At 35.5% G+C, this 23,743-nt stretch overlaps 1 protein-coding gene across 4 annotated transcripts in view; it reads right to left on the minus strand.

The window, feature by feature from the left end:
* The window catches only part of CD109 (CD109 molecule), a 183,488-nt gene that overhangs the window by 5,716 nt on the left and 154,029 nt on the right, over positions 1-23,743 (minus strand). For all 4 annotated transcript variants that reach the window (XM_069067023.1, XM_069067021.1, XM_069067022.1 and 1 more), the window contains exons 27-32: positions 21,792-21,982; positions 20,491-20,646; positions 18,403-18,468; positions 12,962-13,104; positions 5,998-6,145; positions 2,670-2,772 (exon numbers count right to left, since the gene is read on the minus strand). In XM_069067023.1, the coding sequence (XP_068923124.1) occupies positions 2,670-2,772; positions 5,998-6,145; positions 12,962-13,104; positions 18,403-18,468; positions 20,491-20,646; positions 21,792-21,982 (807 nt within the window). The remainder of the gene's footprint in view (positions 1-2,669; positions 2,773-5,997; positions 6,146-12,961; positions 13,105-18,402; positions 18,469-20,490; positions 20,647-21,791; positions 21,983-23,743) is intronic.

Here is a 23,743-nt window from a genome sequence, read left to right on the forward strand (position 1 = left end):
CTCTCTCTCTCTCTCTCTCTCTCTCTCTCTCTCTCTCTCTCTCTCTCCCTTCCTCCCTCTCAAAATTTAATTTTTTACTTTGACAAGAAACCATTAAAACATTTTACATTGCTCAGAGAGGGACAAGTCCAAACTCTTAGCCAAAGAAAGAGGGTCTTTTCAGTCAAATCCATCACCAGAAATTGGCTAACATTTAAAAATAAATTGGAGATATAGATTGCAATTGCAAACACAACATAATTATGTTGCTGGAATAAAAAAAAAGATTCAAATTATAATTTGTTAAAATTCTTGGAAAGCATTTAGGTTAAATTAATATTGTCTATGCATATAGCACACATATGTATGTCTTCATATATATGTGTGTATAATCATATATTTATTTATTTACTTCACAAAATGAATGGTCTTTTTAAAAAAGGAAAGACAAAGGATTATTTTGAAAGAAAAGTTTGTCTCCTATCCAAAGGGACTGTCTGGAAACTTTAAACACCATGTATCTTAACAATTTAATTAAGTCAAGTTTATGACTCTTCTCTAAATACATTAAATCTTTTATTTTCCATCTCTAAGCTGAAATTGTAATAATACCAAGTCAGAATGTAGAAAATCTGCAGCATGTAACTAGCTAATATATGCTTCTTAATTTTTTTCAAAGCACATTCAACTTACATTTCCTTGATTTTTAGTAGAGGTTTTGGATGTGGGATGTTTTTTTTAAAAATATATATTATATAGTTTTATAAGGTAAATTGTGGCATTTTAAAACTGTTCTACTATCAGATTTTATTTTAATGATTGATATAAGTAATATGGTTTCCTTTCATTATACATTGCTTTCCTGAGAAATTTACAGAGATAAATCATCTTTTCTTTTGCTTTAAATTTGCCAAATGTTCTCCTTGTACCTTTAAGAAAAAATCATTGGGAAATCTGGTGATTTGTTAGTATATTTGAGTAAATTTTCCAGCAAAGTCCTTATGACAGATAGAAAGGATTTTATTTATTTTGTAGATATTTTTACAAGTATATATTATCTTCTCTCTCCACAATTCCATTCCCTAGAATATATGTTCCCTGATGACAGGGACCTTTTTATTTTTGTCTTTGTCTCCCCCGGTGATTAGCATATATTAAGTGCTTAATAAATTAGCATGTATCAAGTGCTTAATAAATGCTCATTAAGATTGATTAACCTCCATGGACCCAGATTTCTTCATTTGTAAAATAAGTGAGTTGGACAAGATGGTTGCTAAGATCTTTTCTGCTAGATATATGATCCTATGACCCTGGGTTCTCAAAGGTTGTGCCGGCAAATTTCAAGGTCTGCTTGTTTGTATCCCAGACCAGAAGGCTGAAAGTTTGGCCCCAACAACAGACTTTGTATATGCCATCCACAGCCCATGTTTGCAGGGCCTCGTTATCAGAAGTTTCAAAGAAATGTTTTGGTCCATAGGAACTCATTTTAATAAATTATATGTGTGTGTGTGTGTGTGTGTGTGTGTGTGTGTAAATGTTTGTTCAATAACATGACAGAGAAGACCAAATTTTTCCCAACTCTGGAAAACTAAGAAAAGGCAAAAAGAAACTCACCTACTTTCCCACTGGGGATAACCAGTGACATGATTTTCTTAGTCTCATGCTAATGTTATCAAGTTCCACCCATGAATTAAACTTATTTTAAAATATAATTCTTTGCAAATGACCTACCAGATACACAAGGTATTCCAAGAATCTTAGTGTATAGCTTAGTGAATAGCTTTCAAAGATTTTTTAAATGAGCTTAAAGCTCTAATAGCTAAAAACTACACAAAACTTTTGGGACACTGTAAATGGGAATTCATTGCAAAATGTGACATCCAAGCCATTAAAAATTTAATCAGGATAAGGACAAATCTCAGGATAAACTTCTTACTCTGTAAGTTACAGAGTTCAAACCAGACACAGATGCCATTATTGACTAATATCACATATAATACAGGCACTAATAGTTTTTTTTAATTGATAGCATCTAAAAAAATAGAATGGGCTTAAGTTATTTCCAACATCAAACCTGTTTTTCTCAACACATTATTCCCACCTAAATATGTACCTACTGGCACTAAGTCAATGAAATTTGTTATTCTGGGAAAAAAAAAGTAATTATAATTGTTGGAATCTTAAACAAGACAACTTTTTGTCCTCTAAATGTTCTAACCACCCAAGTTCTGGAGTCAAATCCATTTTTCTAAGTGCAAGGGTTCAATGGGATACCAAATGAATTTATCTACAAAATGGAAAATATTCTTCTTATGAAAAGAACTTCCATTGTAAAACAAAAAACGGATGAAATAACTACTTGAAATGTGAGCAAAAAACAATGTGGAAACTGAATTTTAAATGGAGTTTGTATTTTTTATTTTTTCTTTGTTAACATAATTTGGGACATTTAATTTCAAAATCTAAAACAATTTTTAAACAAAAATAATATATTAAAACTTGATATCATTATTCCTACACAAAACAGTATTATGTTCTGTTGTTTATAAATAATTAGCAAATCTCTTCACTTAAGTGGGGGGCTTTTGCCACCCATCAATTGAACAAGTCATGCAGTCACTTTCAAAAAATGTAACTGCCTATCTTAAGTACTGAATAACTATACTCTAGAGAGCAAGATTAACACTTACTTGGTTCATAATAATCCACTATAGATACCGAGGCATCTTGGGTATTTGATACTTTGAAGTTTCTCACAGCAGGAATGTCTACACAAAACTGTGTTTCATTTACCTTGAAAAAGATAGAAGCAAAGTTTAAAAGAGTGCAATGTGTATGTATCTGTATGTGCAATGAACAACCTTAAAGTCCCTAGTCTAGGGAAAAGTATAAATCTTCTAGGCCCTCTATAATCAATGAGGATCCTATTACGCATGGAAAATCAATGGCCTCATCAATTTAAAAATTGGGAGGCAGCTTAGAGATCATATTACAGTTGAGGAAACCCTGAAAAATTAAGTGATTTATCCATTAAATATAAGCAGGACTAGGATTAGAACCCAAGTTTTTTTAGAGCATGGTTTGAAGGCTCCATTGATTAAAGCATGGTGATTCCCAATTCTTTCCATAACTGAGTTCGCCCCTACTTCCAAAGACTCATGAGAGCGCAAATTAATCACGTCTCTCCTTCAAGAGTTCTACAGTGCTCCACAGTGCCTCTGAAATACTAGTGTAAGGATTCTACCCTCACTTCAATTCTTTAGTCACAGAAAACCTCAGACAGCCACAACTGTATCAATTCATCAATATATATTATGTTAAAGAATTTTTCTAGAATCTCATCATAAGGTATAATTAGATTATTAATAATTTGAGAGGATAAGGTTTTAGCAATTGGATGAAGGCAGATAAAAGAACACAGGAAACAACTTATGAGAGGCTGAAAGTGTAAGAAACACCACTCCTTTGCTACATGTATATCTTACACGTATGCCTCACTAAAACTGAGCCCATTATTTCCATGGATCTACATGTATCTTAGCAGAATGTGCCCAGACTTTTTTTTGGGGGGGGGGATATTTTGTATTTACTGTTCTTGCTATGACACCCTAACAAATGCCTTTTCTAAAACCTAATTAATCTATTGTCTGATTGTTTTTTGGTTCGGTTTGTGTTTTTGCTTTTTGGAGGGCAAATGGGGTTAAGTGACTTGCCCAAAGTCACACAGCTAGTAAGTGCATCAAGCATCTGAGGCCGGATTTGAATTCAAGTCCTCCTGACTCCAGGACCAGTATTCTATTCACTGCACCACCTAGCCGCCCCTATTATCTGATTGTTAATGGGAAGCACACTTGTGGCGATTCATGAGGAATAATAATAGAAACAGGTTTACCCTTAGAATCCTGAGAGAGAAGTGGTCAGTCAACCTTTTGGGAAATTCAGTCCAATAATATTAAGGCAAATTCGAAAAGCAGTTTCAGAGGGGGTGTCACATAAGTTAACTATAGATCCCCCAAGACCAGCTCTAAGTCAATAGCTCTGTAACATTCCCAATAACTTTCAGACAATTGTAGGCTCAACAAGGATCATTCCAATATTCGGCAGCTCTCAAATCATCCCTGACAATGAAGTGTACACATCAGTATATCTAGTAGCATGAAACTTAGTTGCTGGATAGACAAATTCCACCTTAATCACATTTTAAATATCCATGGAGTAGTGGAGAACTTTTGACTACAACTAAAAGGCAGTCCACAGTCTGCAGGAATAGACCTGTCCTAAGTACCACATCTGGGACAGTTTTCTTTTGTGATGGTTCAATCCAGAAAATTGGGAGATCGGGGGAATGAGACAGATATCAGGGAGCATACTAGTCCACCCAACTGCAACATTTTTTGTTTACAGAGTGTCTCCAGGCACCTCAAATGTCATAAGATCTAGGAAGCTGGGAATAGGACCAGTAAAAGTTTCAGAAACTACCAGCAAAATGTCAGCTCCCATATCAGTAATGCCTAAAATAGCTACTGCTTACTATTAGTACCTCAAGCTCCAGTTCACCTGGAAAACTTTGAGAATACAGTATTTTAAGCACCCAAAATAAGACCGATTCCAGGACATCCAGATGAATTCTGGGCAAGTAAAGACAGATACAAAATTTCAGACTTTTCTGCATAAGAATTACCACCACTTCTCTTCCTCTTCTCGCCTTCCCAACCCCCACCAAAACAAGGCATAAGGAAACAACAGAGCTGTCAAACTGATTTTTTAAAAATTCAAATATTACATCATCATATTTATTTGCCATGAAAAACAAGAGAAATAGCATAGAATAATGGAAATGGACCTAGATTTGAAGTCATGGAATTCAGATAATCACTAAAAAATTTATAGGTGATTAGACAAGGGAGCAGAACCAGGAGAACAATTTATACAATATACAATATTGTATAATATATACATATACTATATATATACATATATGTATACCAATATTATAAAGAAAAAAACACTTTGAAAAACTTCAGAATTCTAATCCTACCCACCTCCTGGCATCAATTCAACACAGAATGAGATTTACATCATCTTTGGTCATGGATAATGTGGGAATTTGTTTTGCTTTAACAATTTATTATGTGTATGTATATATACATGTAACTATATAATTATATTATATAATAATATAATTAATAATAATAAAGTAATTATAATATACTATATAATAATTGTATTATACAATAAACTATATAATCATATAGTTTATATGTTATATCTGTGTTACATGGGGTTTTTTTCCTTCTTTTCCCCAGTGAGAAGGAAAGGAAATAAGATAAATGGTTGTTAATTTTCAAAAATTAAAATCATAACTTATTTTCTTCATTTTAGCATTATGCTATTTTTTAACGATTCCTAAATCCTTCCTATATCAGAGGTTTTCAAATGTGATCTGGGAATCACTGGTGGTTATTGAGAGTCCTACAATAAACCCACTAGCTGGTCTCTTGAAATTCATATTATAAAGTCCATAATCATGTTTCTTGGGTGTATATTGCTAATTACTTTGCAGAGCCTGCATTGTTAGTCTCATCAAAATCTTTGCTTTAATTCTAGTCAAATTTTTGTTTGACTGATTTGGGTCTTTCCAGTGGATACAGAAAGCCAAGTGGTTCTTATTGTCTTTTGGCAGTGTGGTACTATGAAAAGCTTGTTGGAGCAGGACTCAGACGACCTAGGATCAAATCCCAGATCTACTACTTACTATCTGTGTGACAATGGGAAGTCACTTAACCTGCATTTTTAGTTCTTCCATCTTTAAGATGAAGGAGTTAGATCAGATCATCTCTAAGATTCTCTCCAGCTCCAAATTTATGATCCTATGAATCATGGGCCTATAAAAGCCAACTACGCACAAAAACAAATAACCTAAATAATATGCTAAAAAAGTCTTGTGAAAAGTTGAGCTTTATTAAACATGACAAAATACTAGATGTTTAAGCACATTAAATTTATTTTTCTACTTACAGAGTCTAAATATAGGTTGACTTGGCCATGATCATTCTCTACTTTCTTAATTGTGTCGCTCAGTAGAATTGCATCTGGAGGCATTGCAAAGCCACTGAGTAAGTTAACTTCCATCAGAGCCATGCCACTCTTGGATGGTCCCCGAAACCTAAAAGTAAAAAGCAGAGGGAAGGAAGGAAGGAAGGAAGGAAGGAAGGAAGGAAGGAAGGAAGGAAGGAAGGAAGGAAGGAAGGAAGGAAGGAAAGAAGGAAGGAAGGAAGGAAGGAAGGAAATGTGAAAGTGGAGAACAAAACTTCATGAGGCTGAATATGCTAACAGTAGTTTACTATACATATAAAATAAAATGCAATGTTTACTTAGAAATTAAGTCTTATTACACTAATTGTTTTTATTCACAGCTCAAATAAGAATTTGTATGAAGAAATATTTATACATCAATTTCTCCAAATGTTTCTCCTTAAAACTTAGACCTTATGACAAAAGATCAAATAACTTTTCTTTTATGATCCTCTTTCAAAATTCAAAAAAATGATTACATAAAAATCTCCAGCGCATAAAAAGGTAAGCTGTATGGGGCTAAATATAGAGAAAGATTCCATCTACTTTATTTCAAAAAGGAGTCTTTTTTTAGTTTCCATGATTTTAAAGTAAGTTACATTTTTTTGTTTTCTCAGGAGAAAATGGCATGACTTGTCAGCTGAAAGCCAGGACCCAAAGTGGAAGCAGCTCTTTCTTGATCTCTCATGGCAGCCTCAATGCCAAAACCTTAGCACTCTTTTAACCATCTAGTTTGGGGAAAAGAAGGCTTACCGGGGAGAGAATTTCTTTGTTCCCCTGAATATTTTAGAGTTCACTTTGTGCTTTCTTTGGCCAATTTGGTGGATTACATGCCTTGGAAAGTTTTATTGCCCTTCATTGTTCTTTGAGCTGTTCTAGAAAATGCCCCTACCCATTCTTCCCCCCTGTAGCCCCCAAAAATCTAAGTAACAAGACTTCTGGCTCCTAGAGAATTTTTTTCCCTAAAATGAATAGGCAGCAGGAGCTGCTTCTTTGGAATAAAGAAGTTACCAGAATGATCATGGAAAAGAGTATGTTTCCAATGTGCATAGTATGACAATTATTCAATTAGTTTCAATTACTATTTATTTATAGTTACTGATGGCCAAAAAAAAAGAAGAAAAAAAAGGAAGGCTGGGCAGAGAACACTTGCTTCTCAAAGCAGTGATATTAAGCCTGGCAGTCTGACTGATTGAAAAGCAATACAGCACACAACTGCTGACTTCAGCTGGCTCAGAAATCAGAAGCAACTGAAACCATCTGTTGGGTCCTCCACATAGCCAAAATAGATGCAATTGAAAGTAAATCACTGAAGTGGGCCTTGGGGCAATTCTATCTGAGCAATTATCATAGATGATGGGAATGGCCAAACTGTTTAAATTATATTAAATATTACATCTAAAGGTAACTTGGTGACCTCATCTTTCTGCTACCTAAGAAGTGAGAGTCAACTTAGCCCCAGGGCAAACTAGAACCTTACTATAATACTATTCAACATAAAGCAAAAATCAGAATAATGTAGTGGTCCTTGACCTGGGATCCATGAGGTACATGGATAGATTTCAGGGAGAATTGGAATTTGAATAGGAATTGTGTATATTTATCTATCTTTATTTTCAGTTACCTTTGCTTTCTTTTATAATCCTACTATATATTTTATTTTACGTATTTATAAACATTCTGAGAAAGGGGGATCCATAGGCTTCATTCACCAGACCACCAAATGAATCCATAACACAAAAAAAATATTATGAATCCCTGGAAGAAGGTAAAGTTTCCTTGAACTCTTATTCAAGAAGACTCAGTAACTGAAAGATCAAATAATCTTATAAGATGTATCAACCAACCCCATCCCTTGACCTATCCCAAGTCAATATTACTGCCCCAATGTTAAATGAGTACACACTTGAGATTTTCCACAGAGATTTAATTGCATACAGTGTGGTAGAAAGGAAAGAGAACTTGTTTTAGAGTCAGAAGATCTGAGTACAAATCCCAAGCTTTTCACTTACTACCTGAATAAAAACAGGCAAGTCACTCTTACGAGGATATGGCCTAGGTCATCTCTAAATCCTTTCCAGGTCCATGGCTGAATAGTTTTGGATCTAAGTCTAGTTTTCAACCACCACTGAACACACCCTAATAAAATTCCCTTTCTAAATTTCCATCACCTCTTAAATTTTCCCACCTGATTTCTAAAAGATTATTATTAGTAATTGTAATAGGAATGGGAATTTGAAGATCTTCCCTGCCCCTTAATAGATCTAAGGAAATTTGGAGATCTTCCCAACTTCAAAGATATTCCCTGCCCCCTAATAGGCTGAATGTAATCATATGTAGGCTGTGGAAGCAGGAGTTTGCTAAAGGGTGGAGCAGAGTCCACAGGAAACTGGTAATCAGAGCAATTAGAGCTACAGAGAGAAGACAAACCCAGGGAGATAGCTAGGCTTGTAAGTGTTAGTTTGTGGGAAAGCTAAAGGATGGTGTGGCTCTCTGCTGCATTGTGGTGCATTAACTTCTATGTTGCTATGATGGATTTGGTTTCCTAGTACTGGGATTCGGTTTTCTGGTGTTTGAATAAATTATTTGCTTCTGTCTTCTATAGGAAGAGTCTGTTATATTTTGCTATTGAGAACTATGCTAGTATATATACAGCTGCCATCGGCACTGTGAATATTGCATTGTTGCTACAGTAATAAAGTCCATGGAATAGAAACAAGTATTCTCCCATGGTAAAGTCCCATTATGATAGGACAGAGAATCCTTCAATTTTTTTTGTCAGCACATCAGGGAACCCCAAAAAGAAATTCTCACAATTCCCTGTTTCTCCCAACCCTGTCAGACCTAAGGTGTGGGTCGATTTAGGATCCCCCTGAATTATGTCCTTTACTTGAGGGTACAAGTACTGGCTTTGAAGTCAATTTTTCCCATCCTCTGGGTGGATATAAAGTAGACATTTTAATTTAATAATAACAAACATTTATTAAGCACAACTGTGTATCCAAGACAGTGTTAGATGCCATATATGTGTGCAATGAACACTTAGGTTTACCTTTTTTTTTATTTTGTACATGAAACTACAACTCTATTATGTACAACTTGCTTTTCTTTTTAAATGCATAATAAAGTTATCATGTAACTTTCTTTTATCTCTTCCTCTTCCATTCAAGAGATGGCTACCATTAGACACAAAGATGTGTGTGTGTGTGTGTGTGTGTGTGTGTGTGTGTGTGTGTGTATAAATCCATACTATACATATTTCTATTAATCAGTTCTTTCTCTGGATACTGAGTCCCAGCTAGCACTCCCTCTCCTTCTCCTCTCCAAAGGAGGGGAAATTTTGATGGCCAGAACCTTCCCAATCAACTGAAGGTTTACTGACTAGATTCTTCCCTTCTCTTCCCTCCCCTCCCATTGCATCCTGGGTCATCTCCAGTCATCCTGATGAATGGTCACTGGATCCAGGTGGCTCTGGAGGACAAAGTGAGGTTGGTGACCTTGCACTGCCCTCCCTCACTCAAATCAAAGTCAACTGCAAGCCATGTCATCATCTCCCTGATATCATGTTCCTCTTCCAAAACAAAGGACAAACACAACCTGTGAGTAGACTGAGCTCTGGATACAGATAGCATCTTAATATCATAAGTTCTTTGAAGTTAATTTGGGTAAATACTCAAAATGTCTGGGTCATTGTAAGTTGTTCTTAAAACAGTATTGCTGAGATCTACCCTTTCTATATTAAGGGTTATGTATAAAATGAGAGATGTGGTGGGAATATCCAAAAGTTGGTATTAAATATATTTTTCTAATTTAATTCCCAGACAGCTATTGAGATTTTTACAGATACTCAGAAAAGGGTAAGGAGGTTCATAATATTATAAATGTGTTCAACCACCATGTATTTATGTTAAGTAGATACAGTAAGTGGATCTCATATATTTACAGCTGGAAGGAACCTCAAAGTTCATCTACCAAGGGTCTTAAACTTGGGGGGTGTGAATTTATTTTTTTTAACTCTGATAACCATATTTCAATATAATTGGTTTCTTGCGTAATCTTACATATTTTATTTTATGTATTTAAAAACAATTCTGAAAAAGAGCCTATAGGATTCACCACACTGCCAAAGGGAACCATGATAGGGAAAAAAAAGGTAAAGAAACTTAAAGGTAATACTTCATCATTTAAAATTGAGGAAATTAAAGCCCAGGTGAAGTGACTTACCCAATAATTATAACTAACATTTATATAGTAATTCTAAGGTTTGCAAAGTGCTTTACCTATGTACTTGTGAAGTGGAAGGAAGGAAGGAAGGAGGGAAGGAAGGAGGGAAGGAAGGAAGGAAGGAAGGAAGGAAGGAAGGAAGGAAGGAAGGGAGGAAGGAAAACTTTCAACTATACTATGTTTTTTTTCTAAAAGTGAAGAAACAAATTCTATTCTGTACTTAGGCTTTTGATCTTGGATTTAAATGATCTTTCTTTAGAGAGAAGTTCTAACTAGATAAATGTATTAAGTGAATCAAAACTTTCTGCCACCTTATTTATTATGAACATGAAAGGAAACATTTTAGACACAGGAAAACACACACATGCACACACACTGAAATAACCAGAATACATGAAAGTCCATTGCATCAGGTTTCCTCATATGTACACCTGAAATACCTTCATTTCTTTCCATTTTTTATCTGGGTTCTAACTTTTCTTCAAAGCCCTTTCAAATTCCATCTCCCTCCATGAAGTACTTTAGTCCTCAGTAACACCATCCCTAAATCACTACAGCACTTAGATGCCACTTAGATTAACAATTAATTGTTCTCTAATTGTTGCCTGTATCTTATTTCTGTCTTCCCACCAAATTATAAACTCCTTTCTTAAGGAGAAATAGAAGATAAAAGAATTATATTTCTTTTTACTTCATAATGCCAAGCACCACGATCAGCACAGAGTAGGCATTCGCTTAATATTTACTGATTGAATATCTGAGCCCTGAAACAAAATGGCTCTGATTGAATTAGAAAAGAATGTGAGTACAACTTTTTGGAGCTCGATGAATATCATCTCTCACTCCATCAAATCATTAGCACTAATATAAGAATGTTGCGGTTTAGTCTCTGCACACCCAGGAATGCCAAAAACTATTGCGGTTTCATAATGTGTTGTGGTAGAATTGTCTCAAAGAATTCAGAGTCAGATCAACTCTAATGAAAGTATAGGCATTTATTGAGACTGATGCCTCTCATTGAGCAGGCTAAGTTCCAAGAGGAACCAGCAACTTCTGAGAAAGAAGATGGACTTTTTTATAGATGCAATCACACAACAGAAATCAGGAATATTAAAAAGGCAGGAGGGGTTTGTTAAGGAATTAGGTAATAGGGGAGGGGTTCCTGCCATAGTGGAACTGTGCACACAATTACCCACAGTGCATAAAGAAAAACTCATTGAGGGGGTACACATGAATGATATTGATATTATAATAAGCCTCTCTACATCGTAAGTTCACTCTAGGTTAGTTCTTTACTATTACTGTGCAGGTGCCTACTTAGGGAAAGTCCCTTCTATTGTTTTAGGGTTCATATCCTGCTTGGGCATCCTAGTGGTGCTACCTTCTGATTGGCTAAGTATTTTGGTCATGTCTGAGAAGAGATGGATGTGGTTGTGGTTGGGTGCATGGACACACCTGCTGTTTCTGTGGGAAATATGAGGAATGGATCTGGGGGCAGTGGCTGGGATCCTATCACCTGGACATGCCTGCTCTTCTGTGAGAAATATGAGTTAATGGACACACCTATTGTTCTAGTGAGCAGTGAGGCATATATGAAGAAGTTAGGATATAGAGTCGGGAACTAGGTAGGTAGGTACAGTGGGTCTGCTGTTCAGTGGGGCCTATAAGGAAGTGAGAATATTGGGGCTGGGAGCAGTTTTATTAGGATTCCATAAAGAAGTCTCACAAAAGTCTATACATTTATCCTTCAAAAATCTGGACTAAAAAAAATGAGCCAATTCGTGTTGTTGAAGATTGGGGGAAGAAGTTGTAGGCTCTGAAAAACCAAATGCAAATTCTTAAATTAAATACTTAATAGGTCAATGTCAATGATGAACTCTAGCTTCACAATTTCCTTCTCTTGTGCAAAATTTAACTGGCTGTAGTTTATAACATGTTATAAGTTTATAAGATTTTCTAAAAATCTCTTCACCATTTTCACCTGTATGGTTACATGTTATTCAGATTTCATAGTTAAACATTCACATAGCACTTCAAAGTTTGCAAAGCATTTTATAGGTATTATCTCACTTCATCCCTACAACAACCCTGAGAGGTAGGTGCTGCTGTTCCCCCATTTTACAGATGAGAAAACTGAGGCAGAAAGAAGTTAACTTACCCAGGGTCACAAAACTCTTAAGAGCCTAAGGTCGGACTTTAATAAAAACAACAACAACAATAATAATAACACCCTTAGAGGTAGCTGCTCTTATTATCTTCATTTTACAGATGGGGAAACTGAGACAGACAGCGGTTAAGTGACTTGCCCAGTGTCACACAGCTAATAAGTATCTTAGGCTGTCTGATTCTAAGTCCAAAACCATCCACTGTACCACCTAGATGCCAATTTAGAAGAGATCCTTGTTAAACATTCCCATTATTCATTAAAAATACTTCTTAAATACTTGTAGTACTGAAGTTACTTAAAACATTGTTCCATTACAGAAATCTTAAGACTATCTCCTGTATTTGGAAGATCGAACATATCCTGGAATTTTTTCATTTGTCCTTCTTAGTTCCAAAAGTATTCAATAACTAGAGAATGGAACAATGGGCTAGTCCTCCAACATTTGCCCTTGTATAATGATTTACAACCTCAATAAAATCTTAAAATAAGGAAGTAAAGACCCAAATAAAGACTTACCTGGTACACACATTCACAGTCAAATGATTGATATCCTCCTTATTATCTTTTACAGCAACATCTAAATCAAAGGCTTCTTGACTTTGGATGGATCGAACCCTTCTAGAAGACTCTGAATTTTTCACATTGTAAACAACATTAAGCTGCAGCAAATAAAAGGGGGGAAAAGAATGTTATAACCAGCCATCAAGAATTACCAACATCTTTGCTAAATATTTGGTCATAAGACTCTCTTTAACACTAAGTTAAGACTTGGAAATAATCTGCAAAGTGGAAAAAATTACTTTTATGGCCCAATAAAGAAACACAGCATAAAATAATGGATAGAACATAGAATTTAAAGTATGGAAGACTTAACTTCAAATCCTACCTCTGACTCTTAGTAGCTATGTAATGACAGGCTAGTCACTTAATTTCTTTGGGTCTTAGGAAACTACTTTCTAAGATTTATCTCCTAGTAATTAGAGATGGCTTGTGATCTTCCCAAACAGTTTTTACCCTTACAAAAATCACATATCACTGGTATGTTAACTAAAAAAAATTCTGTTGCGAAAGTAACTGTATATGTCTAGTCAATCAATAAACATTTATTAAGTATTGGTTATGTGTCAGGTAGGGCAGCTAGGTGGCACAGTAAATCAAGTGCCAGGACTGGAGTTGGGACAACCTAAGTTCAAATTCAGCCTCAAACACTAAATTAGCTGTGTGACCCTGGGCAAGTCAACCCTGTTTGCCTCCGTTTCCTCATCTGCAAAATGGGATGGAGAAGGAAATGGCAAACCATTCCAGTATCTTTGCCAAGAAAACCCCAAATGGGGTCACAAAGTTTCAGATACAACTGAAACGAGTGAACAATAACATGTTGCCTTACACTCTTACTCAACTGCCCAATCACAAGATCAATGAGATGAACTTGCTGTTTATTCCTCATAGCTAGAGATTTTACTACCTGTAAGTAGTTAATTCCAATATTGAGTTTTCATTTTGCTCCCTTTCCTGGTGAATGTTAAGTGAAATAAATCCTTGAGTGAACACTTTGTTATTTATACCCCTCTGTCATACCTAGTTCTCATTTATCCCTATTTATTTTTAAAGCAACTGGGGTTAAGTAACTTGCTCAAGGTTACATGGCCAGTTATTTTGCCAAGTATCTGAGGCCGGAACTGATCCTGGGTCTCCCGACGCCAGGGCCAGCGCTCTTACTCACTGAGCCACCTGGCTGCCCCATCTATCCCTATTTTTGACTTCCAATCTCAAAACCAGTTCTTTATTCATGATAGGGGAATGCTTACTGCCCCAGTGTTCCCATCCAATTATGATTCCATATCTGTGTATGTGCTTGTGTGTTGGAGGTGTAGGGGAGTAGAGAGTGGAGTTAAAATAGGTGTCAGTACAGAACTATGCCCAAGATTTAAGTCTAAATAAATTACATTCATTGGTTCTTCTAGGTCTACCTACTTAGTGACCGCCATCAAATAATACTGAGAAATTAATCAGATGTGATTTCTCATTGAAAAACTAAGCTGACCCCTTTAAGTGTTCAGTGATCCCTCCTCTTGGTTTTTTTGGTTTTGTTTTTTAATATTTCACTAGTTTGATGGGAACAGAAGTGACATTTTCAAGAGATTTTGTGATTTTCTTTATCCTCTACTTCAAGTTCAACCCTGTAGGGCCAAGGAGAACAAGTCTAGTCCTTCAGACTCAAGGAAGACATGAGAACTGTCTTCAAGCATTTGAAAGGCTGTCATGTAGAAAAGGAATGAAGACATTTTTCTGTCTGGACCCAGAGGGCAGAACTAGGTGCAAAAGGTAGAAGTTGTCAAAAAGCAAATTTAAGTCTGATGAAAGGAAAATCTCACAAATAATTGAATCTGTCTTTGCAAGAATGAGGGATCTGTACCTCAAGAGGTAACAGCGGAATCCTCAAGCAGAGTATAGAGGACTAGTTGTCAAGGGTGCTGCAGTGGTCTTTGTCAGAGGTGGATTGTACTTCATGGCACTGAGGTCCCTTATATTTAAAATTCAACTTATTCTTCCACCCCATACCTTCTTATAATAATTTAGCTAAAAATTTATTCAGCACCTACTTATATGCCTTGCACTGTTACTTAGCAAATTATTCATTTGTAGTTATAGGTTAATAAACATTAATAGAATAATAAACCCTATAAATAAAAATAGGTTAAAATGATAATGAATATTACAAATAAGTAAATAAATTCACATTTTTAACAAATTAGTAATAAATTTAATATAAGTAATTAAATAAGTAATAAATTTAAATTAAATTAATATAAGTAATAGATCATGTCTATATAATAATAATAGGTGATAAGATTAAAAGGTTCATAAATACTAATAACCTATAAACATTTACAGGTTAACATTCATGTGGATAGTTTTATACTTTTTGCTCTCAAAATTTTTCAAAACTTGAATAAATGGTGTTGGGATTCAATGCTTTTCATATAGTTCTACTTTATTGATGAGATTTGGGATATTCTGTGTATTTACTGCTACAAAATCTCATACACCTGACCTGTGCATCCAAAGATAACAGATACAAAAAGACCTCAATGTCTTTCTTAGTCAAGCCCTCCTTTAAATAGCCTCTTAACTAACTCCTTTTTCTCTGTTTATTTTATAGTTTAATTATTAAGGTATCATAATCATTCTCCAGTTGTCTTCCTTCTTTTGACAGATTTAAAAAACAAAGACCTTTGCAAAGTTGTTTTTGCAACATTCCTAATCTGCAATATTTCTAATTGTTTCTGATCTGTCATATTTGGTGGGCTTCCCATTTCTTATTTTTTCAATCCCATTTTAAAAAGAGACATTTGCCTATTAGAATGTAAGCTCCATGACAGCAGGTACAGTCCAATCTTTGCCTTTTCCCCAATAGCTGGCACAGTACTTTTTTATTGTGTATTAAATACATGCTTCTTGAATTCTCTTTGACAGTCACTTAAGATTTTGTCAGCAGGGAATATGAGATATTGTATGAATTTATACATTTTTTTCCAACCACTTTATCTTTTTCATACTTAGAACACATTTTCTTAGTTAATTTTTTAATCTTTTTTTTATTAATTTGTTTCCTTTTAGTTTACAGGATTCAATTCCACAATTCCTTGAGTTTCACATTTTGTCCCCTTCCCTCCTCTCCCCCTGCCCATGGCGGCTTATAGTCAAGTATAGGATAATTTCACATTATACATTAGTCAGGTTATAAGGACAGATTGTACCAGCTGGAATGAAAAATGGTAAAGAGGACATAAAACCAAATAAGAGAAGGAAAAAGATCAGGTATTTTGCTTCCACCTGGATATAAACTTGGTTCTTTCTAGTTCTTTCTCTGGATGCACATAGTTCTCTCCATCATTAGTCTTTTGGGATTGACTTCTATCACTGCATTGCTGAGAAGAGTCCAGTCTATCAAAGTTGGTCATCACACATACATTGTGTCTGTAATTGTGTATAAATTTCTCCTGGTTCTACTCTTCTCACTCAGCATCAGTTCTTTTAAGCCTCTACAGGTAAATATGAAGACCGTCTGCTCCTCGTTTCTTATAGCACAATAGTATTCCATAACATGCATATACCACAACTTGTTCAGCCATTCCCCAATTGATGGGCACCCCCTTAATTTCCAATTCTTTGCTACCACAAAAAGAGCTGCTATAAACATTTTTGTACATATGGGTCTTTCTCTCATTTCTATGATCTCTTTGGGATATAACCCTAGGAGTGTTATTGCTGGATCAAAGGGTATGAAAGTATTTATAGCCCTTTGGGCATAATTCCAGATTGCTTTCCAGAAAGGCTGGATCAGTTCACAACTCCACCAGCAATGCATTAATTAGAATACATTTTCTTAGGCTTTATATAAGATGTCTGTATGTTTAGTTTTTGAGACTCCAGTTTTCCTGTAAGTTATTTATTTTAATAATGATTCCTTTCGGGGCGGCTAGGTGGCGCAGTGAGTAAAGCGATGGCCCTGGAGTCAGGAGGACTGGAGTTTGGTTCCAGCCTCAGACACTTAACACCCACACAAAAAAACTAGCCAGGTAACCTTGGGCAAGTTACTTAACCCCAATTGCCCTCCAAAAGGCAAAAAAAAAATAATAATTCCATCCAGGTATTACTATTGTCTATGTTTTGTTACAGTTTCTTCATCTAAAAAAATTAAAAACCTATTAATGGATTCCTTCAGTTTTATTTTAACTACCAGAATGTTGAAATTAGTCATGTGGTGTTCACTATAACATATTAGTTTACCTATGGATATTTGTTTCCTGTTTCAAATTTGTATTTTAATATACAGGTTAACTTTAGGCAATAGAGGAATTCCTTCAAAATTGTACATAAAATGAACACTTGCACATAGAATATTTTTCCCATTGATTCATCCTTACAACTTGACAGAAAATAAAACTGATCTCAATATATAGTGAAAATTATATATAAAAATCTTATTTAAATTACATATAAAAAATTGTCTCTGACACAAATTGGGCTATGTGGCTCTGGGCAGGTCATTTAATTGTCTTCATGGCCCAAGCAATTCTAATACTATAAATTGTAGAATACCTGCACCAACAAAATCATCTTTATTATTGGGAGTTCCCCACATGATTTAATCAGTGGTCTAATACCTCTTACTCCCCAGGCCCACAAAAATTAAAAAAAAAACCCTAATTCAAAATATTACCATACATTATGAAATATTTAATTAAGAGAAGAGACTAAAATGGACAGTATACAACTAAGATAAGTTATTCAAATGGTAATGAATCTTCATGAGGCTAATATATTCTAAAAAACACATGTATTTGCATACTAAAACTGGAAATGGGAACTAACCATGTATTTAACATTTAAAACCATCAAAAACTCCACTAGACCTTAATGCTGAAGTAGTCATTAGTTGTTATTTCTCCGAGTAATCAGCAAAACTCACAAACAGAAATATTTACACATTTTAAAAATTGTCATTTATAATTTTAATCAGATTATAAAAATGAATATAAGATTGTCTAAGCTATCATTATAAGACCTTCCAAAGAATCATATTAGAACAGTAATATTTAAATAAATTTCTAATCATTAATTCCATGAATATGCTAGCTTCACCCTGGGTTCTTAAATAACATTAGTAGAATGCCAGTACTGCAGATAATACAGCAAGCTGAAAAACCACTGAATACAGGCCTGATGACAGATCCCAAGCCTATCATCCAAACTCCCATCTCACTAAATTAGAAAAATATCACCAAAAAAGCTAACCACCAGTTAAAGAATTTTTTTCAATTCTATCAGATTACACAGTCTACTTAGGTATAGAGGAATGGATTCATTTAGAGGACATATGCTCATCAATTAAACAGTGACCAAAGTACTGACCTAAATAAATAATTATAAACTTATTTATATAAACATACCTGACAGAAAGCAAACCCAAAACCACTTGCTGAAACAGTAACTGAAATTGGCTGTTGGACAGCAAGCTAAATGAAGGGGAGAGAAAAAAAAATAGTGAATGTGTGACTATGGTCATATTTAATATATAGAAAAGCACTAAAAGTTCATGATTGGAAGCAACTAGGTGGTGCAATGAATAGAGCACTGGCCCTGGAATCAGGAGGACCTGAGTTCAAATTTGGCCTCAGACACCTGATCACACTTACTAGCTGTGTGACCTTGGGCAAGTCACTTAACCCCAATTGCCTTGCCTTCCCCCTCCAAAAAAAAAAGTTAATGATTAGTACTACCAGTAAGAGTACTATAATATTTTCAGTATATTATATTATTGTATATATTATATTATATTATATTATATTATATTATATTATATTATATTATATTAATATATATTATAATTCAGTATAATCCCTCTTTGGCAGTTTAAAAAAGTATGCATACAATATATGTTATATTACATACCTATCATATATACATATATGAAATGTATATTGGTTGGTGTTAAGTTGTATCAGCTGTGTTCAACTCTTCATGATCCCACCTGGGATTTTCTTGGCAAACATACAGGAGTGGTTCACCATTTCCTTCTCTAGCTCATTTTACAGATGAGGAAACTGAGGCAAACAGGGTAAGTGACTTGCCCAGGGTCGTACAGCTAATGCGTATCTGAGGCCAGATTTAAACTCAGAAAGATGAATCTTCCTGACTCTAGGCCTGCCACTCTATCCACTGTGCCACCTAGATGCCCACAGATGTGTACACCTATATATAAATTTATATGCACATATACGAATGTATCCTCACATATAAACAGACACATATTTGGGAAGAGCTGAATAATTAATCCTCAGCAAATGTACTTAATCCTTTTTGAGCCATGGACCCCTTTGGAAGTCAGATGAAGCCTTATGCTATAGTAGTTTATTACTATATTTAATTATATAAATAAAATGATATAATATAAAATTAATAATTCAGTTATTCATAGTCAAAGAAAATACTAAATTTCATACTAAAGTAAATAAAGATGTGATTTTTTTTTCCCCTATCCAAGGTCATGAACTCCAGGTGAAGAACCACTGATCTAAAGTTCTCTGAAGCAGATAAGAAAGGAGACTCACCCCCTCCACCAACCAATCTTTGTGATGTCATTGGTCTTCTTTGAGAACGAAGGTCAAACAACAACAAGGTCCTTCCCTAACTGTGACTTCCGCCTGCCATCCCCTTATTTCATTAAGTGTAAATAGAGGTAGAAAGGTAAATCAAGGCCTCTGACAACTGAGATTCTTCATTCAAAGTTCCCACACATTCTGCTCTAGACAAAGCACAACCAGGGACTATATCTCCCTGTCCTAAATGGGGAGATGTCCCTCAAGCATGAGGGCGACATAATTCATCTCACACTGGACTTCACTTCATCCCTCCTTTTCCTTTTCCCTCACTTATTTTCCAGGACTGTGAGGCTATTGTTCTGCCTCCTCCCAGGCCAGGGTACAAGACCTAATTAGAGGGGAAAGAAAAGGAGGGCATGAAAGCATCTGATGAAACCTGAGTACAAAGACAATATGATATGCTCCCTGGAAACAGAGCTTTGTTGACTTCTTGTATTCCTAGTGCTTAACATTGTGCTTCATGAATAATAGTAGCTCAATATATGCTTGCTGGATTGTACCGGAAGGAATGGAGTGCTCTGTGACCTTCAGCCAAAGAATTCGCTGCTGGTCTCCTTTGCCTCTTCTGGTTCATCTGCTTTCTTCTCTGGCCATGACCATCTTCTCACTTATTCTACTTCTCTTTCCTAATCTGCACTCCCAAACATTCACTCAATGGTGGGCACTCATACTGCTTTCCTTTAATCCAGGATCCTAGGTATGATACTCCAGAGGTTCAACCCCTGTGTCCTGTATTAACTTAGCTGAAATTTGTTCATCTATTTCATGAATGAAACAAATGATAAATGAACAAAAGAGAGAATTACTCCAGCTTAAAAGCATCATCTACTCAGTTTTAAATCATTTTCCAGTGGGCAAATATTCCTCATTACCTACCTCTGCTGTTTGAAGAAGAAAGCGGTTTTTAGTGTTAATCAGAAACTCTGTTGGTGCTGTCACATTAGGCCCAGTTACTGTTACTCTCATGTCTGTCTGTCCAGTAGTGGTGAGAGCAGCAAACGTAGATAAGGCATGCAAGGCCACTATGGTATCCTGGTAGGGGAAAGGAAGAAACAGTTTATAGAGTAAAGACAAAACAGTTAAAAGGTTTTCAATTTTTCCCAATAACTGAAAACAATTCTTACTATTGAACTATGACTTACTTTTTTTTTACAGTCAAAAATAACAATTACTAGCATGATAAGACAATTCCTTCTAGGGGTATATTAGATGAGAAAAAAGTTCCCTAGCTGATTGGCTAGTTGTCTCCTCTAACATCAGGGGTGGGGAACCAATCAGATACACCTGCGTCAGTCTCCCCAACTTTCCCATTAAACAACTGACCAAGGTGTGTTGGAACAGCACTGAAGAACTGAGGAAACAACTGGGAACTTTTAATATGACTTGCTTGTGCTGAAAATCCTACGTCCTAAACAAAAAGCATCTCTAAAGGATACAGGAATGGAAAAGATAAACCGTGTATCAAGCCCAGCAGGACTGAATGTCTTATCAGAACTGAGAAGAAAACTCAATTTACCTTTAAAATGGTACTTACAAAATGCTACTAACCATAAGTTATCATAATTTTTTAAAATGTAAAAGGATAGTTTCAATTTAATTTATTTTTATTTATATATTATATATATAAATTATATATATAATTTATATATTATATATAAAATAAAATTATACATAATTTATAATATATTTTAATTAATTTAAGAATAGTTATTTTTTTTATCTCTTTACTCCCTCATCATAAAGCCTTAATTTGTTTATTTTAAGGCCATAAATAAACCAACCAGTTGATACATATTCTCTAAGAAACCAAATGTTAAATTAGCCATATTGAATAAGGGAAAATGTGAAAGTAGAAAAGAAGCACCTAAAACCTACAGATACTTCCACTCATAAAGGACTTAAAAACCTTAATTTTCCTGAAAAATCTTAAATTAGAATCTCAAAGCATGGAATCTTTATGTCCCATCAAATGTAGACACTGTGCAACTATAAAATGATGAGACTTATCTTCATATATGGTTTAATGAAAACAATTTCCACTTCTTTATAATCGTATAATTTCATAAATCTCAGGATCCTACCTATCAGAACAGCGTGTAACACCTTTCCACAAAACAAAAAAAGAAGAAAAACGCCTATTTTCAGAAAAATGCAACCAACAACTTATCAGCTCTAACCTGGGTAGAAGAATAACCTCCCAGACTGTTTCTCTGTTTGCTCAGCCACCTCATAATCGGCATCCCCTCCGCCATCCGATTTTGCAGGAAATGGGACAATAACGCATAGGCCGCAACCTCAATGTCCAAGGAGCTTGGCTGCCAGGATTGAGAAAGTCTGGATACTGACGATTCCCAGAACTGCATGCCTCCTGTAAGAGAACGACAGCATCAAGATACACAACAGTCAGTGAGGGCTGGTGAATTAAGCCTATTTTTCAACCTATGCATGTTAAGAAAAGTGTAAATCAAGCTATCTACCTCTAAATAGAGAGGTGATGGACCCAGAGGACAGAATGAAGCATTTTTTTTGACATAAGAGATGCAAGAATTTGTTTTGTATTATTATAGGTATCTGTATATATATAGGTTTTGTTTGTCTTGCTTTCCCAATAGGAAGGACATAGGGAAGTGGGAAGGAGAAAATTTGGAACTGGAAATTTAATTAAAATTTTTTTTAAAAAAAGAGAAAAGTTCATGTGGTCAGTGTGTTGGTTGGTTTTGATGAACTTGTTCCTCCCACTGCCTTTATTTTTTTAATCTTTGTTACAAGGGTAGGACCATAAGGTAGTGGAAGAGGAAGGATATGTTCAGAAATGAAGATGATTTAAGAGGTTTTTTTTTAAAAAGGGAGAAGAAAGCAATGTATACCCTAGTCAAAAAGGTAAAGTACACAACTCATCTGGACATCCCTTCCTAAAAGTACTTTAGGAGTCAGGGTGAAGTAATGGAAAAAAGCCTAGACTGGGTGTTCTGAAACCTGAGCTCTCCCTCTTGCCATTAACTAGCTGTATGAAATCAGACCAGTTATTTAACCCCCCATAAGTCTAAGTTTCTCCAAATAAAGAGGATGGCTAAAAACTCCACTAGCTCTAAAATTCTGTAGGAATTAGCAGGTTTCATTATTTAAAAGTCATAGTAATATAAGTTTAAATTAGAGCCCTCCCCCTTAGCAAAATCCTCCATGTGGTCCCAATCAGGTGGAATTCTCCTAAAAATTCTTATGCTACATACCCTGGAGGGGGCAAGATTCTCCCTCCTTGGGGTTTCTCTTCCCATCCACCCCCCAACTATTGCAGAATGTACTTGAATAGTAGCTACATCAGTCAATCAGTCAATCACCCACAGCTACATCTACACCAAAGAAAACCAAGTGAGCAGATCTTTCAGCTAGCAGAAGGAAGAAATAACAAGGATTCTTTCTGCTTCTTTGGAAACATTTTAGAGGCACCCTCCTATAACAGAAAGTCTATTGGATTTGGAGTTAGGAAAACCTGGGTTCAAAATCCACCTCAGATAGTTACTAGCTGAGTAACTGTGGAAAAGTTAATCACTGTGGGCCTGTTTCCTCAGCTGTAAAATGGGAGAGGGGGAAAGGATTTGGACTTAATGGCCTCCAAGGTTCCTTCTAGTTTTCAATCTATGATCCTATGATCAATTGGCTAATATCTAAGATAGAATCAAAGGTACTAAATAAACAATAAATGTCTAGCTCCTTCCATATTTAAGCCCTCCCAGTTAAGGAGAGCACCCAGGGCAGCCATTTCATCATTTCCCACCTGGCTGAATTCCCCAGGACTTCCACCTGCCCCACATGGGTTAGCCTCCCCTTTTTAGCTTCTTTTTGTGTGTTGTCTTCCCCCATTAGACTGTAAGATCCTTGACATCAGGGACTCTCTTTTGCCTTTCCTTCAGTGTCTCATGTATATGTAGGTGCTTAATAGATGTGTACTGCCTGACTCGTTTGGGGGGGGGGGGTTGGGTTTTTTTGTTTTGTTTTTTGCCTCTTGGGGGGCAATTGGGGTTAAGTAACTTGCCCATGGTTACACGGCTAGTTTTTTTTTTGTGTGAGTGTTAAGTGTCTGAGGCTGGAACCGAACTTGGGTCCTCCTGACTCCGGGGCCAGCGTTTTA

This window comes from Petaurus breviceps, unplaced genomic scaffold (assembly GCF_028583685.1).
Source record: "Petaurus breviceps papuanus isolate PSGF00001 unplaced genomic scaffold, PetGlider_PUasm1.0 90734, whole genome shotgun sequence".
Lineage (NCBI taxonomy): Eukaryota > Metazoa > Chordata > Mammalia > Diprotodontia > Petauridae > Petaurus > Petaurus breviceps.